At 48.2% G+C, this 15,643-nt stretch overlaps 1 protein-coding gene across 28 annotated transcripts in view; it reads right to left on the bottom strand.

The window, feature by feature from the left end:
* Positions 1 to 1,297: 1,297 nt before the first annotated feature.
* Positions 1,298 to 15,643, bottom strand: part of MACF1 (microtubule actin crosslinking factor 1) — a 151,688-nt gene continuing 137,342 nt past the window's right edge. For 14 of the 28 annotated variants that reach the window (XM_033080489.2, XM_033080486.2, XM_033080499.2 and 11 more), the window contains 11 exons: positions 15,279 to 15,442; positions 14,934 to 14,948; positions 14,131 to 14,293; positions 13,894 to 14,048; positions 13,585 to 13,659; positions 12,989 to 13,006; positions 11,072 to 11,189; positions 9,039 to 9,250; positions 8,489 to 8,599; positions 6,694 to 6,817; positions 1,298 to 2,951 (listed from right to left, as the gene is read on the bottom strand). In XM_033080489.2, coding sequence (XP_032936380.1) covers positions 2,695 to 2,951; positions 6,694 to 6,817; positions 8,489 to 8,599; positions 9,039 to 9,250; positions 11,072 to 11,189; positions 12,989 to 13,006; positions 13,585 to 13,659; positions 13,894 to 14,048; positions 14,131 to 14,293; positions 14,934 to 14,948; positions 15,279 to 15,442 — 1,412 coding nt within the window. In that variant the 3' untranslated portion in view covers positions 1,298 to 2,694. Of the gene's footprint in view, positions 2,952 to 6,095; positions 6,317 to 6,693; positions 6,818 to 8,488; positions 8,600 to 9,038; positions 9,251 to 11,071; positions 11,190 to 12,988; positions 13,007 to 13,584; positions 13,660 to 13,893; positions 14,049 to 14,130; positions 14,294 to 14,933; positions 14,949 to 15,278; positions 15,443 to 15,643 lie in introns of those variants that run through there. The other 14 variants (XM_033080477.2, XM_033080479.2, XM_033080488.2 and 11 more) reach the window with 9 other exon arrangements.

The following is a 15,643-nucleotide window of genomic DNA, read 5'->3' as shown; positions in this document are numbered from 1 at the left end:
CACACCAAGGGATACTCACCTTGTGGGAATCCAAATCCAGGGGTACCCACCGTCCCTGGCACCCAAATCCATGAATATTCATACCAAGGGATACTCATCCTTGTGGGAACCCAAATCCAAGGGCACCCCCCTCCCTGGCACCTAAAATCCCTGAAAATCCACACCTGGGGATACTCATCCTTGTGGGAACCCAGATTCAGGGGTACCCACCGTCCCTGGCACCCAAATCCCTGCAGATCCACACTCATCCTTGTGGGAAATCAAATCCAGGGGCATCCACCCTCCCTGGCACCTAAAATCTCTGAACATCCACACTCACCCTTGTGGGAAATCAAATCCAAGAGCACCCACCCTCCCTGGCACCTAAAATCCATGAATACTCACACCAAGGGATACTCACCTTGTGGGAACCCAAATCCAGGGGCATCCTCCCTCCCTGGCAACCAAATCCCTGCAGATCCACACTCACCCTTGTGGGAAATCAATCCCAGGGGTACCCACCACCCCTGGCACACAAATCCATGAATATTCACACCAAGAGATACTCACCTTGTGGGAACCCAAATCCAAGGGCACCCATGCTCCCTGGCACCCAAATCCCTGAACATCCACACATGGGGATGCTCATCCTTGTGGGAACCCAAATCCAGGGGTACCCACCGTCCCTGGCACCCAAATCCCTGCAGATCCACACTCACCCTTGTGGGAAATCAAACCCAGGGGCACCCATCCTCCCTGGTACCCAAATTCCTGAATATTCACACCAAGGGATACTCACCTTGTGGGAACCCAAATCCAGGGGCATCCAGGGGCACCCACCCTCCCTGTCACCTGAAATCCATGAATACTCACACCAAGGGACACTCATCCTTGTGGGAACCCAAATCCAGGGGTACCCACCCTCCCTGGCACCTAAAATCCCTGAAAATCCACACCTGGGGATACTCATCCTTGTGGGAATCCAAATCCAGGGGTACCCACCGTCCCTGGCACCCAAATCCCTGCAGATCCACACTCATCCTTGTGGGAAATCAATCCCAGGGGCACCCACCCTCCCTGGCACCCAAATCCATGCACACTCACCCCCTTGGGCACCCAAACTCTTGGACACCCCCTGGTATCCCTTCCCCTCCCCACCCCACTGAGCACCCTCACCACCTCACCCACCCACCTGGACCATTTATTCTGGGGCTGGCTGCTTCCCTGCTCCATCCCACAAAAAAACCTGGGTGCAAACCTGATTCCCCACCCGGGATAACCATCTCCAGCTCATCCTCACAAAGCTAACACCGGGGAATAAAGTAGGAGGCAAGATCGTTTATTACCGCAAGCAATTTTAATACAAAAATGTGCCTGTTTTTTTTTTTAAATTTTTTTTTTTAAACAATTCATTGGTAGAGCTTCAGGGTTTTTTTTTTGCCTCAATTTGAAACCAATTGAGAGAATCACACAGCAACACGGTCAGAGCCGGAGAGGAACAATATTTAATAAATACAGGAGCTGTGGAGAGCCCCCCTCGCCCCCAGCCCGTCTCCTGGTCACTTGGTCAGTTGGATTCTTTTATTACAAAGAAAAAAGGAGCGTACAAAAGCGAGACAGGACTTGCAGCGAGTGTGCTGGTGAGACTCATTTCAAGGACAAGCAACTGTGCGTGTAAGTCCAGATTTCTCCTAGGAGCAGAGTTCACATCAATCTCAGCCTGGCTGGAAGTGGAATGACCAGTTAAATAATAAATAGGGAACAAAGAGATGCAGATAAAACAGTGATTGTGTAAGGAACGCCTCGGGGCGGGCTGGTTGAGCCATGGATCCAGAAGAATCCTTGATTTTTGGAGGGCCCCACCACCTCTAAGTGCTCCAGACCTGCGAGTGAAGCCCCTCCTCAAACCCCTCCCCAAACCCCTCACCCTCGGTTTGTTCTTTAAAAACAAAAGTTGTCAGGACAGTGTTTTCAAGACAGCAAAATTGTCACGGCCTTTGCTGTAGTGTGTGCAAATTTTATTAAAGTCAAACTCCGCTTTCTTCAGGTAAAACCACATAGCTTTAAAAAAAATTGGAAACATAAGCCCCAAGTCCCCTCACCTCATGTTTCTCTGGTTGAGGTATCTGTGATTTACAAAAAGAGAGTTCCTTGAACACTGCAGGATTCAGGTCTTTGCTTTTAAATATAATTTACCTTGCTGAGACAGCAAGTTAAGTTTATAAAGATGCATTTAGGAAACAATCCTAAAAGATAAAGCAGGTTCACACCCTGCACCGCGCAGAAATCCTATTTATATTTTAGTTTTTCTTTACACTTTCACATCTTGACCTTTTTTTTTTTTTGCTTCCTTTTTTTTTAATCTTTTTTTCTTGATTTTTTTTTTTCTTTCTCTCCCACATTTCAGTTTTCCAGGCCCCTCTCTAAACAGGGGTCACCGAGAGGCAATTTTTTTTTTTTTTATCTACATAAATATTCACATGAAAATAGTAACTTACAAAAATGGAAAAAAAAAAAACCCAAAAAAACCATAACAACAAAAAAAAAAATAAACCAAATAAGGCAGCTTCATAACACAACTTCTCTTTTACACTTTTAACAATATAGTTTCTCCCATTTAGAATAAATATACATCCAATGTACGGAGCAGGGTTAAAAACTGGGTCAGATTTTTTTTTTTTGTTTTCCCCCTTTTTTTTTTAGGAGGGTACAGTATTATCTCTTAGGGCCTGGCGTTTTTGGGGTGGCAGTGGGCGTTTTCTTGGACATGGTGGGGATTTTGGAGGGCTTGGCGGCGGTGCCGCGGCGCGAGCTGTGCCCGCCGGCCGCGCTGCTCTCCGAGGTGTCCGAGCAGGCCGATTGCGTCTCCAGCAAATCGAAATCCGAGGCGTCGCTGCCCCGGCGGCTGCTGGCCCTGCTGCCCGTGCGGCTCCCGGCGCGGCTCGTGGGGCGGCTGGCTGCCTTCTTGGGGTCTGAAAAGGAACGGCCAAAAAAGGTGAGAGGAGCAAGGTTTGATGCTTTAATTTTGCTGGATGCTTTGTTGGGGCCTGAAAAGGAACAGTCCACAAAATTTCATGCCCTAAGTTTGCTGGCTGTGTTCTTGGGGTCTGAAAAGGAACAACCCAAAAAGTTCAATGCCTTAAGTTTTAAGTTTGCTGGCTGCCTTCTTGGGGTCTGAAAAGGAACAACCCACAAAATTATGAGGCAGAAATTTTGATGCCCTAAGTTTGCTGTCTGCTTTCTTGGGTTCTTGGGGTCTGAAAAGGAACAACCCAAAAAGTGAGAGGAGCAAGGTCTGATGCCCTAAGTTTCCTGGCTGCCTTCTTGGGGTCTGAAAAGGAACAGCAAAAAACATGAGAGGAGTAAGGTTTGATGCTTTTAAAATTAAAGTTGCTGGTTGTGTTCTTGCGATCTGAAAAGGAACAACTCAAAAAGTTTGATGTCTTAATTTTTAAGTTTGCTGGCTGCTTTTTTGGGGTCTGAAAAGGAACTGCCCACAAAACCATGAGGAGGAAATTTTGATGCCCTAAGTTTGCTGGATGCTGTTTTAGGATCTGAAAAGGAAGAGCCCAAAAAGCTGAGAGGAGCAAGGTTTGATGCCTTAAATTTGTTGGCTGTGTTCTTGGGGTCTGAAAAGGAACGGCCACAAAGGTGAGAGGAGGAAGGTTTGATGCTTTTAAAATTAAATTTGCTGGCTGCCTTCTTGGGGTCTGAAAAGGAACAACCCAAAGAAAGTGAGAGGAGCAAGGTTTGATGCTTTTAAAATTAAAGTTGCTGGCTGTCTTGTTGGAGTCTGAAAAGAAAGAGCCCAAAAAGTTTGATGCCTGAAGTTTTAAGTTTGCTGGCTGCTTTTTTGGGGTTTGAAAAGGAACAGCCAAAAAAGGTGAGAGGATGAAATTTTGATGCCTTAAATTTGCTGGCTGTGCTCTTGGGGTCTAAAAAGGAACAGCCCAAAAAGTTTGACGCCTTAAGTTTGCTGGCTGCCTTCTTGGGGTCTGAAAAGGAACAACCCAAAAAGGTGAGAGGAGCAAGGTTTGATGCTTTAATTTTGCTGGATGCTTTGTTGGGGCCTGAAAAGGAACAGTCCAGAAAATTTGATGCCCTAAGTTTGCTGGCTGTGTTCTTGGGGTCTGAAAAGGAACAACCCAAAAAGTTCAATGCCTTAAGTTTTAAGTTTGCTGGCTGCCTTCTTGGGGTCTGAAAAGGAACAACCCACAAAATTATGAGGCAGAAATTTTGATGCCCTAAGTTTGCTGGTTGCTTTCTTGGGTTCTTGGGGTCTGAAAAGGAACAACCCAAAAAGTGAGAGGAGCAAGGTCTGATGCCCTAAGTTTGCTGGCTGCCTTCTTGGGGTCTGAAAAGGAACAGCAAAAAACACGAGAGGAGCAAGGTTTGATGCTTTTAAAATTAAAGTTGCTGGTTGTGTTCTTGCGATCTGAAAAGGAACAACTCAAAAAGTTTGATGTCTTAATTTTTAAGTTTGCTGGCTGCTTTTTTGGGGTCTGAAAAGGAACTGCCCACAAAACCATGAGGAGGAAATTTTGATGCCCTAAGTTTGCTGGATGCTGTTTTAGGATCTGAAAAGGAACGGCCAAAAAGCTGAGAAGAGTAAGGGTTGATGCCTTAAATTTGCTGGCTGTGTTCTTGGGGTCTGAAAAGGAACAGCCACAAAGGTGAGAGGAGGATGGTTTGATGTTTTTAAAGTTAAATTTGATGGCTGCCTTCTTGGGGTCTGAAAAGGAACAGCCCAAAAAAAGTGAGAGGAGCAAGGTTTGATGCTTTAATTTTGATGGTTGCGTTCTTGGGGTCTGAAAAGAAAGAGCCCAAAAAGTTTGATGCCTTAATTTTTAAGTTTCCTGGCGGCTTTTTTAGGGTCTGAAAAGGAAGAACCCAAAAAACTATGAGGAGGAAATTTTGATGCCCTAAGTTTGCTGGTTGTGTTCTTGAGGTCTGAAAAGGAACAACCCAAAAAGTTCGATGCCTTAATTTTTAAGTTTGCTGGTTGCTTTTTAGGGTCTGAAAAGGAAGAGCCCAAAAAACTGTCAGGAGGAAGGTTTGATGCCCTAAATTTGCTGGCTGCCTTCCTGGGGTCTGAAAAGGAACAGCCAAAAAAGGTGAGAGGAGCAATGTTTGATGTTTTTAAAATTAAAGTTGTTGGCTATCTTCTTGGGGTCTGAAAAGGAGCAACCCACAAAACCATGAGGAGGAAATTTTGATGCCCTAAGTTTCCTGGCTGCTTTTTTAGGGCCTGAAAAGGAACAGCCAAAAAGGTGAGAGGACGAAATTTTGATGCCTTAAATTTGCTGGCTGTGTTCTTGGGGTCTGCAAAGGAACAGCCACAAAGGTGAGAGGAACAAGGTTTGATGCCCTAAGTTTGCTGGCTGCTTTATTGGGATCTGCAGAGGAACAACCCAAAAAGTTTGACGCCCTAAGTTTGCTGCCTTCTTGGGGTCTGAAAAGGAACAACCAAAAAGGTGAAAGGAAAAAGGTTTGGTGCTTTAATTTTTAAGTTGCTGGCTGTGTTCTTGGGGTCTGAAAAGGAAGAACCCAAAAAACTATGAGGAGGAAATTTTGATGCCCTAAGTTTGCTGGTTGTGTTCTTGGGGTCTACACCCAAAAAGTTTGATGCCTTAATTTTTAAGTTTGCTGGCTGCTTTTTAGGGTCTGAAAAGGAAGAGCCCTAAAAGCTGAGAGGAGTAAGGTTTGATGCCTTAAATTTGCTGGCTGTGTTCTTGGGGTCTGAAAAGGAACAGCCACAAAGGTGAGAGGAGGAAGGTTTGATGTTTTTAAAATTAAATTTGCTGGCTGCCTTCTTGGGGTCTGAAAAGAAAGAGCCCAAAAAAGTGAGAGGAAAAAGGTTTGATGCTTTAATTTTGCTGGCTGCCTTCTTGGGGTCTGAAAAGGAACAACCCAAAAAGGTGAAAGGATGAAATTTTGATGCCTTAAAGTTGCTGGCTGTGTTCTTGGGGTCTGAAAAGGAACAGTCCACAAATCTATGAGGATGAAATTTTGATGCCTTAAGTTTGCTGGTTGTGTTCTTAGGGATTGTAAAGGAACAACCAAAAAAGCTGAGAGGAGGAAAGTTTGATGCCCTAAGTTTGCTGGTTGTGTTCTTGGGGTCTGAAAAGGAACAACCCAAAAAGTTTGATGCCTTAATTTTTAAGTTTCCTGGCTGCTTCTTTAGGGTCTGAAAAGGAACAACCCACAAAATTATGAGGAAGAAATTTTGATGCTTAAAGTTTGCTGGCTGCATTCTTGGGGTCTGCAAAGGAATGGCCAAAAAACGTGAGAGGAGCAAGGTCTGATGCCCTAAATTTCCTGGCTGCCTTCTTGGGGTCTGAAAAGGTTGATGTCCTAAGTTTGCTGGATGCTTTTTTAGGATCTGAAAAGGAACAGCCCACAAAGATGAGAGGAGCAAGGTTTGATGCCCTAAGTTTGCTAGTTGTGTTCTTGGGATCTGCAAAGGAGCAGCCCAAAAAACTATGAGGAGGAAATTTTGATGCCTTAAGTTTGCTGCCTGTGATTTTGGGGTCTGCAAAGAAACAACTCAAAAAGCTGAGAGGACGATTCCTTCCCAAATTTCACCAACTCCTCAGAGTGCACAGCTGAGCCAGCATCTCCTCCCCCACCACCCATCCCTCACACATTCCCTATTTTCTCCATGCCGCCAGGATGGAATTTTCCCATCTTTTCCCATCTTTTCCCCTCACTCACCTGCCCGAGTGGTTTTGGCACCTGTGGAGGCTGGGGAGGAGCTGTTACTGGTGTCCCCAGCCAGCGAGGTCCGGCTGGAGTGGAAGGTGGGGCGCTTCAGCTTGCTGCCAGCTGCTGGGGTCACCTTGGGAGGAAGAACACACACAGGACATCCTTCAGCTGTCACAGCCCAGATCAGATCCTCAGCAAAAATCTGGGCGTGGAAGGGTCTCATCTCAATGGTCAGGGAAGGCTCAAGTTGCTGTTTCAGGGAAAATCCCAAATCTTGAAAATTTGGATGGGCAGTTTGGGAGCTGCTGGCTGATGAGAGGGAATTTGTTGGGAAAAAGAAAATTCCAAGCAAAGTTGTTAAGAGACAGCATCAGCTGGGCTTGAAAGCTCCACAAAAGGAATGTGGAATATGGAAAAAATAGGGATTTTAGCATCCAATTTTATCCCCAATAGGGATTTTAACAATTTGGAAGGTCAAGTCCAACTCAGGATCTTGAGTAGCACAACCCAAAGCGGGGGGAGAGGTGCAGGGACACCCTGGTGGTGATGTCCACACCACTCCCAGTGCAGCCAAATTGGAAAAGTGATGGACAGGGACACAAAGCCCAGCAGATCAGCCCTGGCTGTGTCCTGAAATGCCCTTTCCCCGACCTTTAAGATGTTGGAAGTGCAGCTGGTGTGGGGTGAAGCAGCACAACAGGCAACTCTGCTCCCAGTGCTGCTGCAGGAAGCCAAGGGGAAGGTGCCAGCAGGGTGAGGGCACCTGGATCCAGCTGGAAAAGGCAGCTCCAGTTCCTGCTCACCATCCAAAGCTTTGGGTTTGGGGCAGAGCTGCAGGAAAAGCTGCCTGTGCTGTCCCCAGCTGGAGGGATGGACACACATCCCACAGGGTATTTCCCACATTGCTTTAAAGCTGGAGGGGTTTTCCTCCATCTCCTGTGGTTTTGTGGTTTTTGGGAAGCTCAGAAATGTTGGAGTGGGATGGAACTGGAGCTGCAGGGGGAGAGGGGCAGCTGAGGGAATCAAAATCCATTAGCACACGATTTTCCAGGAATCACGGTGATGATCAGAGATTTCCATTCTCATTCTTGATCCTATTTTAAAATAGGCAGCAAGCATCGATTGGGGGAAGTGCTCCTGACCTCTGAGTGAATCAAATGGATCCATTTTGCACCTGGAAGCACCGCTGAGCAGGACACAGTTCCCTCACCAGCACAGGGAACCCACCAGGATCCACCCAGCGCTTCTCACCACCCCACTGCAAGGGCAGGGAAAATCCACGAGGAGGCTGCAAAACTTTAGGGAAACCAAAATCTCAGCCCAAATTCATCCTCCTGGGAGCATCAAGGCTGTGGCTGGGCACACCAGACGTGCTTCAACACGGTGAGAAACACAAGCTGTCCATAAAACTGCGGCGCTGTGGTTACGGTGCATGCGCTGTAGCTGATTTTCAAGTCTCAACTCGGCTGCTGCATTTCAATTTTTGGGAGGCCAAACTCAGCCCCTTTCCAACAAAGCTCGGAAAATTAACCCATTTTTCAAAGCACAAGAGGATTAACAGGGTTTGGAAGCAGAGGAGGTGAATTGAAAGTGTCGTGCTTCGCTCTGAAGGCGATATTTTAATTTTTTTTTTAAATCCGAGTTGGAGACCCATGAAAAACGCCAACAGTGGGAGCGTTAGCGGTGCTACAAGCGCTGCTCTACCACGAGGAAAGCGTTAAGGGCAGGCAGGGCAGTGGGGTGGATCCATGCCAGGGCATCCAGCCTGGCAGCAGCTCCCTGGGGCTGGCAGACCATACTCTACCTCGGCGCTCGGGAGCTGGAAGTCGGAATAATCGAATCCCCTCAGGGGGGTGCTGGCTTTACTGTTTATCAACCAGGGTTTGTCATAACACCGGGAGAAGTGATGTGGAGTCTGTGAAATGGAAAAGCCAAGGAAAGGGGGGGAGAGGTGGGATGAGTGGTAAAAAAAAATAAATGAAAAAAATAAAAAAGAGAAATGGGAGAGTATCCGGAAAAATGGAGCGAGAACCAAATGGAATTATACACACATTAAAATAAAGGGGGAAAAAACCCAAAAAGGTGATGAAATAATGACATGGTGGGGAAGGAGAGATGAGGGGTGATGGCTGACACCACACCACAGCCCAGCCACACCGGGAACCTCGGGCTGGCACGGCGCTGTGGAGCCACAAATGCGGGCTGGAAACCTGGAAATGCAGCATGGCCACCCCCAAACCCACCTGGACAACACTTCCAGCACCCTCCTCAACCCCTCCAACCCCAGCCTTCCTCCTCCCTCCACCTCCAGCTGTTTTGTGGAGGGAAGGGGAAGGTGCAGGGCTGGTGCCCACCTTGGCTCCGCTGGCTGGGGTGGCAGGGGAGGAGGGCATGGAGGCGCAGCTGTGGTTGCTCTGGCTGGCACTGGAGCTGGAGCGGGTCGGGGACGCCGCCCTGGACGAGGGTTTGGATCTGCGGCCGCGCGAGCGGAACGGGGTCATGCCCTGCGAGGCTCCTTCGGGCAGGATGAACTTCTCCCGCAGCTCCAGGTTGGTCCTGCCTCGTGCTGGGAGGGGAGAGAGGAGAGGAGGATTCAGCTTTGGAGGTTTAGGAACTAAGGAAGCAGCCAGGATTTTTTTTCAGGCTTTTTAAACTTAAAACAAAGATAAAACACCTGTGGTGTACATGACTAACTTTATGGACTGGGTTTTTTCTTTTTCTCTGTCTAATTAAACATCTGTAAATTATTTTCCACGGTGTACACTATTTAAATCCATGATTTCTTTCAATAAATGCTCTTTCTTGCGCCCATCTCCGAGGGTACCCTGCTTCTCCTGCTCTGCCTCCTGCTAGGGATCAGCTCTTTGAGAAAGTGCCTGGTTAAAGCTGCCCCAGAGGGAGGAATTCACCCTGTGCTGTTCCTCTCTTTGTGGAAAAACATCCCCACGGCCTCCAAACTCACCATGTCACAACAGCGGCCAACATGATCTTTAAAATTTTAAAATCTCATGGCGTAAAAACAGCAAAAGCAGCTTTGAAGGGTTGAGGTTCTTGAGCATATGAGAGAGATTCTGCTCTCTCACAGCTCTGAGCAGCTCCCCAAGCATTTTTTTTGGGGGAGAGAGGAGACAAAACCACCTTCCCAACTTTTCCAAACCGACTTTTCGAAACTTTCATCCGAACGCCTCGAAGAGCTGGAGGGACTCCCTTCCACAAGCAAGGGGGAACCAAGCAGGGAGAAGGGCTGTGGGCTTCAGCTGACGTGTGCCAGAGTGCTTCATGCTCAGGGGTGTCAGACAGAGCAGGGACATGCACCGAGCCTTACGGGACACTGGAGCAATTCCAGATTTTGGAACCAGAGAGCCAAGAAAGCAATGGCAGGAGGGAAGCACCACGCTGAGATAACCAAGGGATAGAAACAACCTCGATGTTCAGCGCTGCAAAACATCTGCTGCAAAGCGTGAAGGGCGGAGGAGGAGCAGGAAAAAGCCTGAGGGCTCTCCCCGGAGCTGGCTGTAAATCACGCTGCTTTCAGCAGCAGCCGTCGGGCAGCCGGAGCACGGAATGCAGCAGCTTGAACAAGACACAGCCGAAGCAATTAACACCCCAGAGACCCCCAGGGAAAGGTGGAGAACTCTCCAAAACAGCTAATCCTGCTCTGTCCCCCTGGTCATGGATCTTGTGGTTCTGATCGATGTCAAACCTCAAGGTTTTGGGAAGGAGGTGACCCCAGCTCTGTCTGCAAACCAAGAACAAAACTCTTCCCTATTTCCCTGGATAAACGCTGCCAGGTTTGCTGCAGCATCCCCAGACCCAGGAACTTTGGTCATTTTTTTTTCACATTTATGTTTTTTATCAAGTGAGAATTGGTATTTAGAGGCAGGAGTGGGAGAAAGTTCCTTTACTTTTAACAGTGGCAAACCCTGTACGAAAACTCTCTGGTAAAATTCTGCTATTCAACTTCCTGCTCCAACTGAGACTGAAATGGGAAGATGAATTTTGTGTGTTTCAGACAAATGTGAGAGTCCTGTTCAATGACAGACAGTTTGCCAGGGCATAAAGAAGCTGCTTGCAGCTTTTGCAGATGTCATCCTACATTATGCTGATGAGACACAAAACACTATAATATTATAATATTATATATTATATTAACACTATAATGTTAATATAAACACTATATGTTATTATTTAAAGTGGTTCCTTGTTCAAAAGTTCACTCTTTCAAAATGAAAAAAAAAAAAATATTTTTTTACTCTAATTCTCCAACCCAAAACCTCTTTGGATCTGCTTTCTCCATCCTGCCCATCTGGATAATGCCCCACGCTGCTCACACAGCATCCACACCCCCCTGGGTGGGTGGGAAGACTCTGATTGCATCAAGCCTTACCTCTGCACGGGTCATTCTTCACCAGGAACTCGTCCAGGGCCATCCACCCTCCGCCCACCCGGACCATGACCGTGCTCCGCAGGATCCGCACCAGCCGCAGCTGCTGGGAATCGCCAAACTGTGGGGCCAAGAAAAAGGTCAGGGAAAGGGGAACAGCCAGGGGAACACGGCTCCTTCCCTCCCAGGCTGCACCAAAGGCTTTCATCCACCTGCTGCACAGTTTGAAGGCTTCTCCAGACAAATTTTTCTGGGGTAAGTGCGAGGGAATCTCAATTGATGGAATTTTCCCGTCTGGTTTGAAGATGATGCAACCCTTTAATTTTGAAGGTATTTTTTTTAGAGCAACAATTTTAAGATTTGGAGGTTGGATGGGTTTTCTCAGCCAGAATTGTTCTTTTCTCTTTTTTTTTGGTGAAAGAAGCAGAGGCTGGCAGTGCCCTGACCCTCCTGGTGCAGCCCACGCGGGAAGGAGCCGGCTGATCCAGCAGGACAAGCTGAGCCAGACACCTCTGACCACCACCAAGTCTGAAATCCAGGGATCCCCCTGAGCCTCAGGCTTGACCCCACCAGCCACAAAGCCCCTGCTGCAGCAATCACCCAGTGAGGATGTTTGGATGAGTGCAGAGTGATGGGAATCCAGGCAGGAATCCCCAGCGATGTTGATTAGTGATTGCGATGTTCATTAGTGGTTTGAAATGCCTGTGATATCAAAAAAAAAGTGCACCCCAGATCAAAAGCAATCTGCTGGACACCCCCTCAATCTCCTGGACACCTGGGTGCCTGCCAGGCCTGGGAGGGACAGGGAGAGCCTGGCTGGGATGTGGCAGATCTGCATCCAGGGATGAGGTTTGGGAAGCAAGACCCTCTCCAGAATGATTTTAAAAAAGGGAAATAAAACCCCAAACAGGAACATTTTCTCTGGGTGGAGATGCAAAAAATAAAAGATTCAATGAAAACAGAGGGTGCAAAGTGACTGGGATGGGTCAGGGCAGGAGGTGACATCTCTGATTTGGGATTTGGGACCTGGACCATTGGTGGGTGTCCCTGCTCCAGGGTCCCAAGCTGAACTTGGTGCTGCCACTGTGCTCACAGGCAGGGAAGGCAGCAGGGAAACCTTTCCCCTCTCTCCAGGCTCTACATGAAGTGTCCCTCAAAAGCCAACCCCAGGGATGAATCAAATTCTCATTATTTTTCACTTTTTGCTGAAAACATTTCTATAATCACTGCCTAAATTAAAGCCAGAGCTCTCAGGACTCATCCACTTCCAACATCCGAGTTTGTTTCACTTTGGGCATCTTTTGGGCATCTTTTAGGATGGGTACCATGGCTGCATTGTGAAAAAGAAGATTTTTTTATCAGGGCAGGGGCAGTGGGGACATCAGGGGGACACAGGGTGCTCCAGCCCTGTTCTGTCTCAGGATACAGGCAGGTCCTGGCAGGGGAGCCTTGCCCCAGAGAGGAGTTACTCAGTGGGAGTAGCAGGGATGAGGTTTAGTTGTCCTACAGGATTACTCAGTGCTCTCATTCCATGGTGATTGCAGCCCAAACCCACCCTGAGCCTGGTGCAGGTTGTGCCCCCTGGAGAACAAATCCATGTCCACAATTCGCCTCCAAGAACATCCCAAAAAAAAAATATTTCTGCTTCTTTTTCCACCTATTTTTTTCTCATTTTTCCACCCAATCTTTTTTTTTCTCTTTTTTCTGCTCAATTTTTTTCTCTTTTTTCTGCCCAATTTTTTTTTTTTAATTTTTTTTTTTTTGTGGGTGGCACTCCTCTGTACCAGGCTCTGCTGAGCAGTGCTCCCAGATCACATCCTCCCACAGCACCACAGGACAGAGTAGCATCACAACACACAGTGGTTAAAAAAAAAATAAAAATTCCAGAGGTGAGAGACAGCACCACGAGGTAAACTGTACCTGATTGCCGAGGAAGAACTATGGAGGGAGAGGGAATGGGGAGAGGGGAGCAAAGTCCAGAGGAAGAGGAGGGGAAAGAAAAACAAGAAAAAAACATTTATGGGATTAACAGTGCAATAATAATGAAATCTGTTAACTGCAGGAGTTAGGAAATCTGGGGGGTTTGGGATATTTGGGGGGAGCTTGGGGCTGGTGCTGCTGGAGCATCAACCCCAAAGTGAGAATCCTGCCTCTGGTGAAGGGTTTGAAACATAAACAGCAGCTCGTTACAAAGAGATTCTGTCAGGAAATTATTCTCCCTTCTAAGAAAAACACAGAGAGGAACACTCCTGCAGGAGGGGAGCTCCAAGGGCGGCTCCAGCTGAGTGAATGCCGCGTTTCACGGGGCCCCAGGGCTGCCTGCCCCAGAACAGCGACACTTTTATGTTCTCCCAGTTCAGGGAACGCCCTGGGGCCAAGGATGGAGCTGGGAAAACACATCCCAGCCACCTCTGTGCCAGGGGACCAGGGCTCTGCCTCACCCCTGGGTGATGCCCCCTCCCTCTGTGGGAAGGGGGAGCAGATTTTGGGGGGGTTTCCATCGCCCTCTGCCTTACCCTGTATTTGTTCTCGCCGATCTGCTCCACTTGGAATCTCTTGGCACACTTGCACTGGGCCACTTGCCTGGTGACCTGCCACCAGCAACACGAGAGGTGAGCAAGCAGCATTTTGGGAGTCTCCCCCAGTACAAATCACTGCTCAGACAAAACAGCCCCAAGCAGCCTTTCCTTCTAAAACACACTCACTTCCAACCAATTAATTCCGCTCAGCATCACCAAAACCCTCTTTTAATCCAATTTTTCTCTTCCCCGCTGCCATAACCACCCCCAACCTTGCTGAGCACCCCTTTTTTTTTGGTGCTTCACCTCATCCTCGATCTTGTCAGCATCAGTGGTGGGTCTGTAGGCGTCCTTGTTGGGGTGGAGGGCAGCCACAAACTCGTAGTAGTCGATGTAGCCGTCGCCGTCGCGGTCGAAGATATCGGCCACCGCCGTCATCTCCAGCTTGGTGGTGGGGAATTCTGCAGGCAGAAGGAGATGAGGAGAGGGTGAGCTCCTCAATCAGCACTGAGGTTGTTCCCCAGGCTGGTTGCAGGCACTCACTGGAAGCCAGGATGCCGTCGATGAACTCCTGCCGGGTGATTTTCCCGTCCTGGTCCTTGTCGATGCGCCGGAAGAAATCCATGACCCGGGATTTCTTGTGGTTCATCCAGCGCATGTACTTCTTCCTCCAGACGTCAAAATCGAAGTTTGCAAACTCCTTCAACTGCAAGGAAAACCCAGGGAGAGTCAGTGGGGGAAATGCACCCCCAGAACCAACCCAATCCCACCTTGGGGGAGCTCCTGGTGCTGCCCCTCCCTGCCCACCCTCATTGGAAGCTTGGTGTGGATTTATCCAGACAATTCCCACTCAAACTGAACTCCCAGCACAGGACACAGAGCAGAGCTGACAGGCAGCACGTGGGTTGTGCATCCCAGGGACACACAGGCAGGGAGGATCAGCTACAGGCACACAGAGACACACACACACCCCACTCTGCTTGGTTTCTGGGGATGTTTCCTCACCCCCAGACTGCAATTCCCACTGCCAGCATCATTCTGGGCACTCATCTCCCCTCTCCCCTTCCCTCTGAGCAGCCAAGAAGGGATTTCTTGCTCATCTTACAAGTCCCACCCTGGACCCTCTAATTTAAACAGCTTTTTTATCTCCCCACCCCAAAAGGATCCCCCCCACCAGCTCAAGCAGTTCACACCAAGCTGTGACAACAATTTTAAGGGGTTTTGGGGTTTTTTTTTGGTCTCTCCTTAAACATTTCTGGGGTGAAAAGCAACAAAGCAAAAACATGAATACGAAGGAACTGAACTGACCTACAGCAAAAGCAACAAAAAACAAAAAAACCACTCACTTCTGGGCATAGCTGCTTTGTTAAGCATAAATAAAAACAAAAATGACATTAGATGGTTGGATAAAATAGAGACAATAATTGTTAAACTAATTACTAGGAGGAAAGCAGGGCCTGGCTGTCATTAACTCTACAGATACCAAATACAGCAGCACAAAGCTGGTTAATGTGCAGTTAATTACTTAATTACCAAAGGGTTTTTAGCCTTAATATTTTAGGAATATTTAATTTCTGGAAAGGCGACAGGAACTGTCTGCAAGAGCCGGGGCAGCACTGATTTAAAACGCTTCTTGCACCTCTCTGGGGATGAAATCCCAGCTCCTGCCCAGAGCAGCCAGGGGCTGTTACCTCCTCCAGCCTGTCCAGGGCATCGTTGAGCTTCCTCTGCCTCTCCAGGGCCAGCAGCCAGACCTGCTGCCAGCGAGCTGAGAGCTGGTTGATCCTGGGATTCTTCGTTTCTGACTGGGAGATAATGGGCATGCTGGGAGGAGCAGCCTGCCCCAAGGATTTCCCTGGAAAAAATAAGATGGAGAGGTTGTTGGAGGTGCTGTTCATGGCGTCTGAAGAGCAGCAGTGAAATGTTTTGGGTTTTTTTGGAAGGGAAAAGCTGCCACAGCCTTGCTGGCTGGATGTAGCATGCCCAGGTAGGAGGTCAGAGTGACAGACAGCACTCAGGGATTCACACTGAACTTCATGAAAAGACCCCAAAACTT

This window comes from Catharus ustulatus, chromosome 26 (assembly GCF_009819885.2).
Source record: "Catharus ustulatus isolate bCatUst1 chromosome 26, bCatUst1.pri.v2, whole genome shotgun sequence".
NCBI classification, from domain to species: Eukaryota; Metazoa; Chordata; class Aves; order Passeriformes; family Turdidae; genus Catharus; species Catharus ustulatus.
Note: the sequence above shows the minus strand (reverse complement) of the source record. Positions and strands in the feature narration are given on the sequence as shown.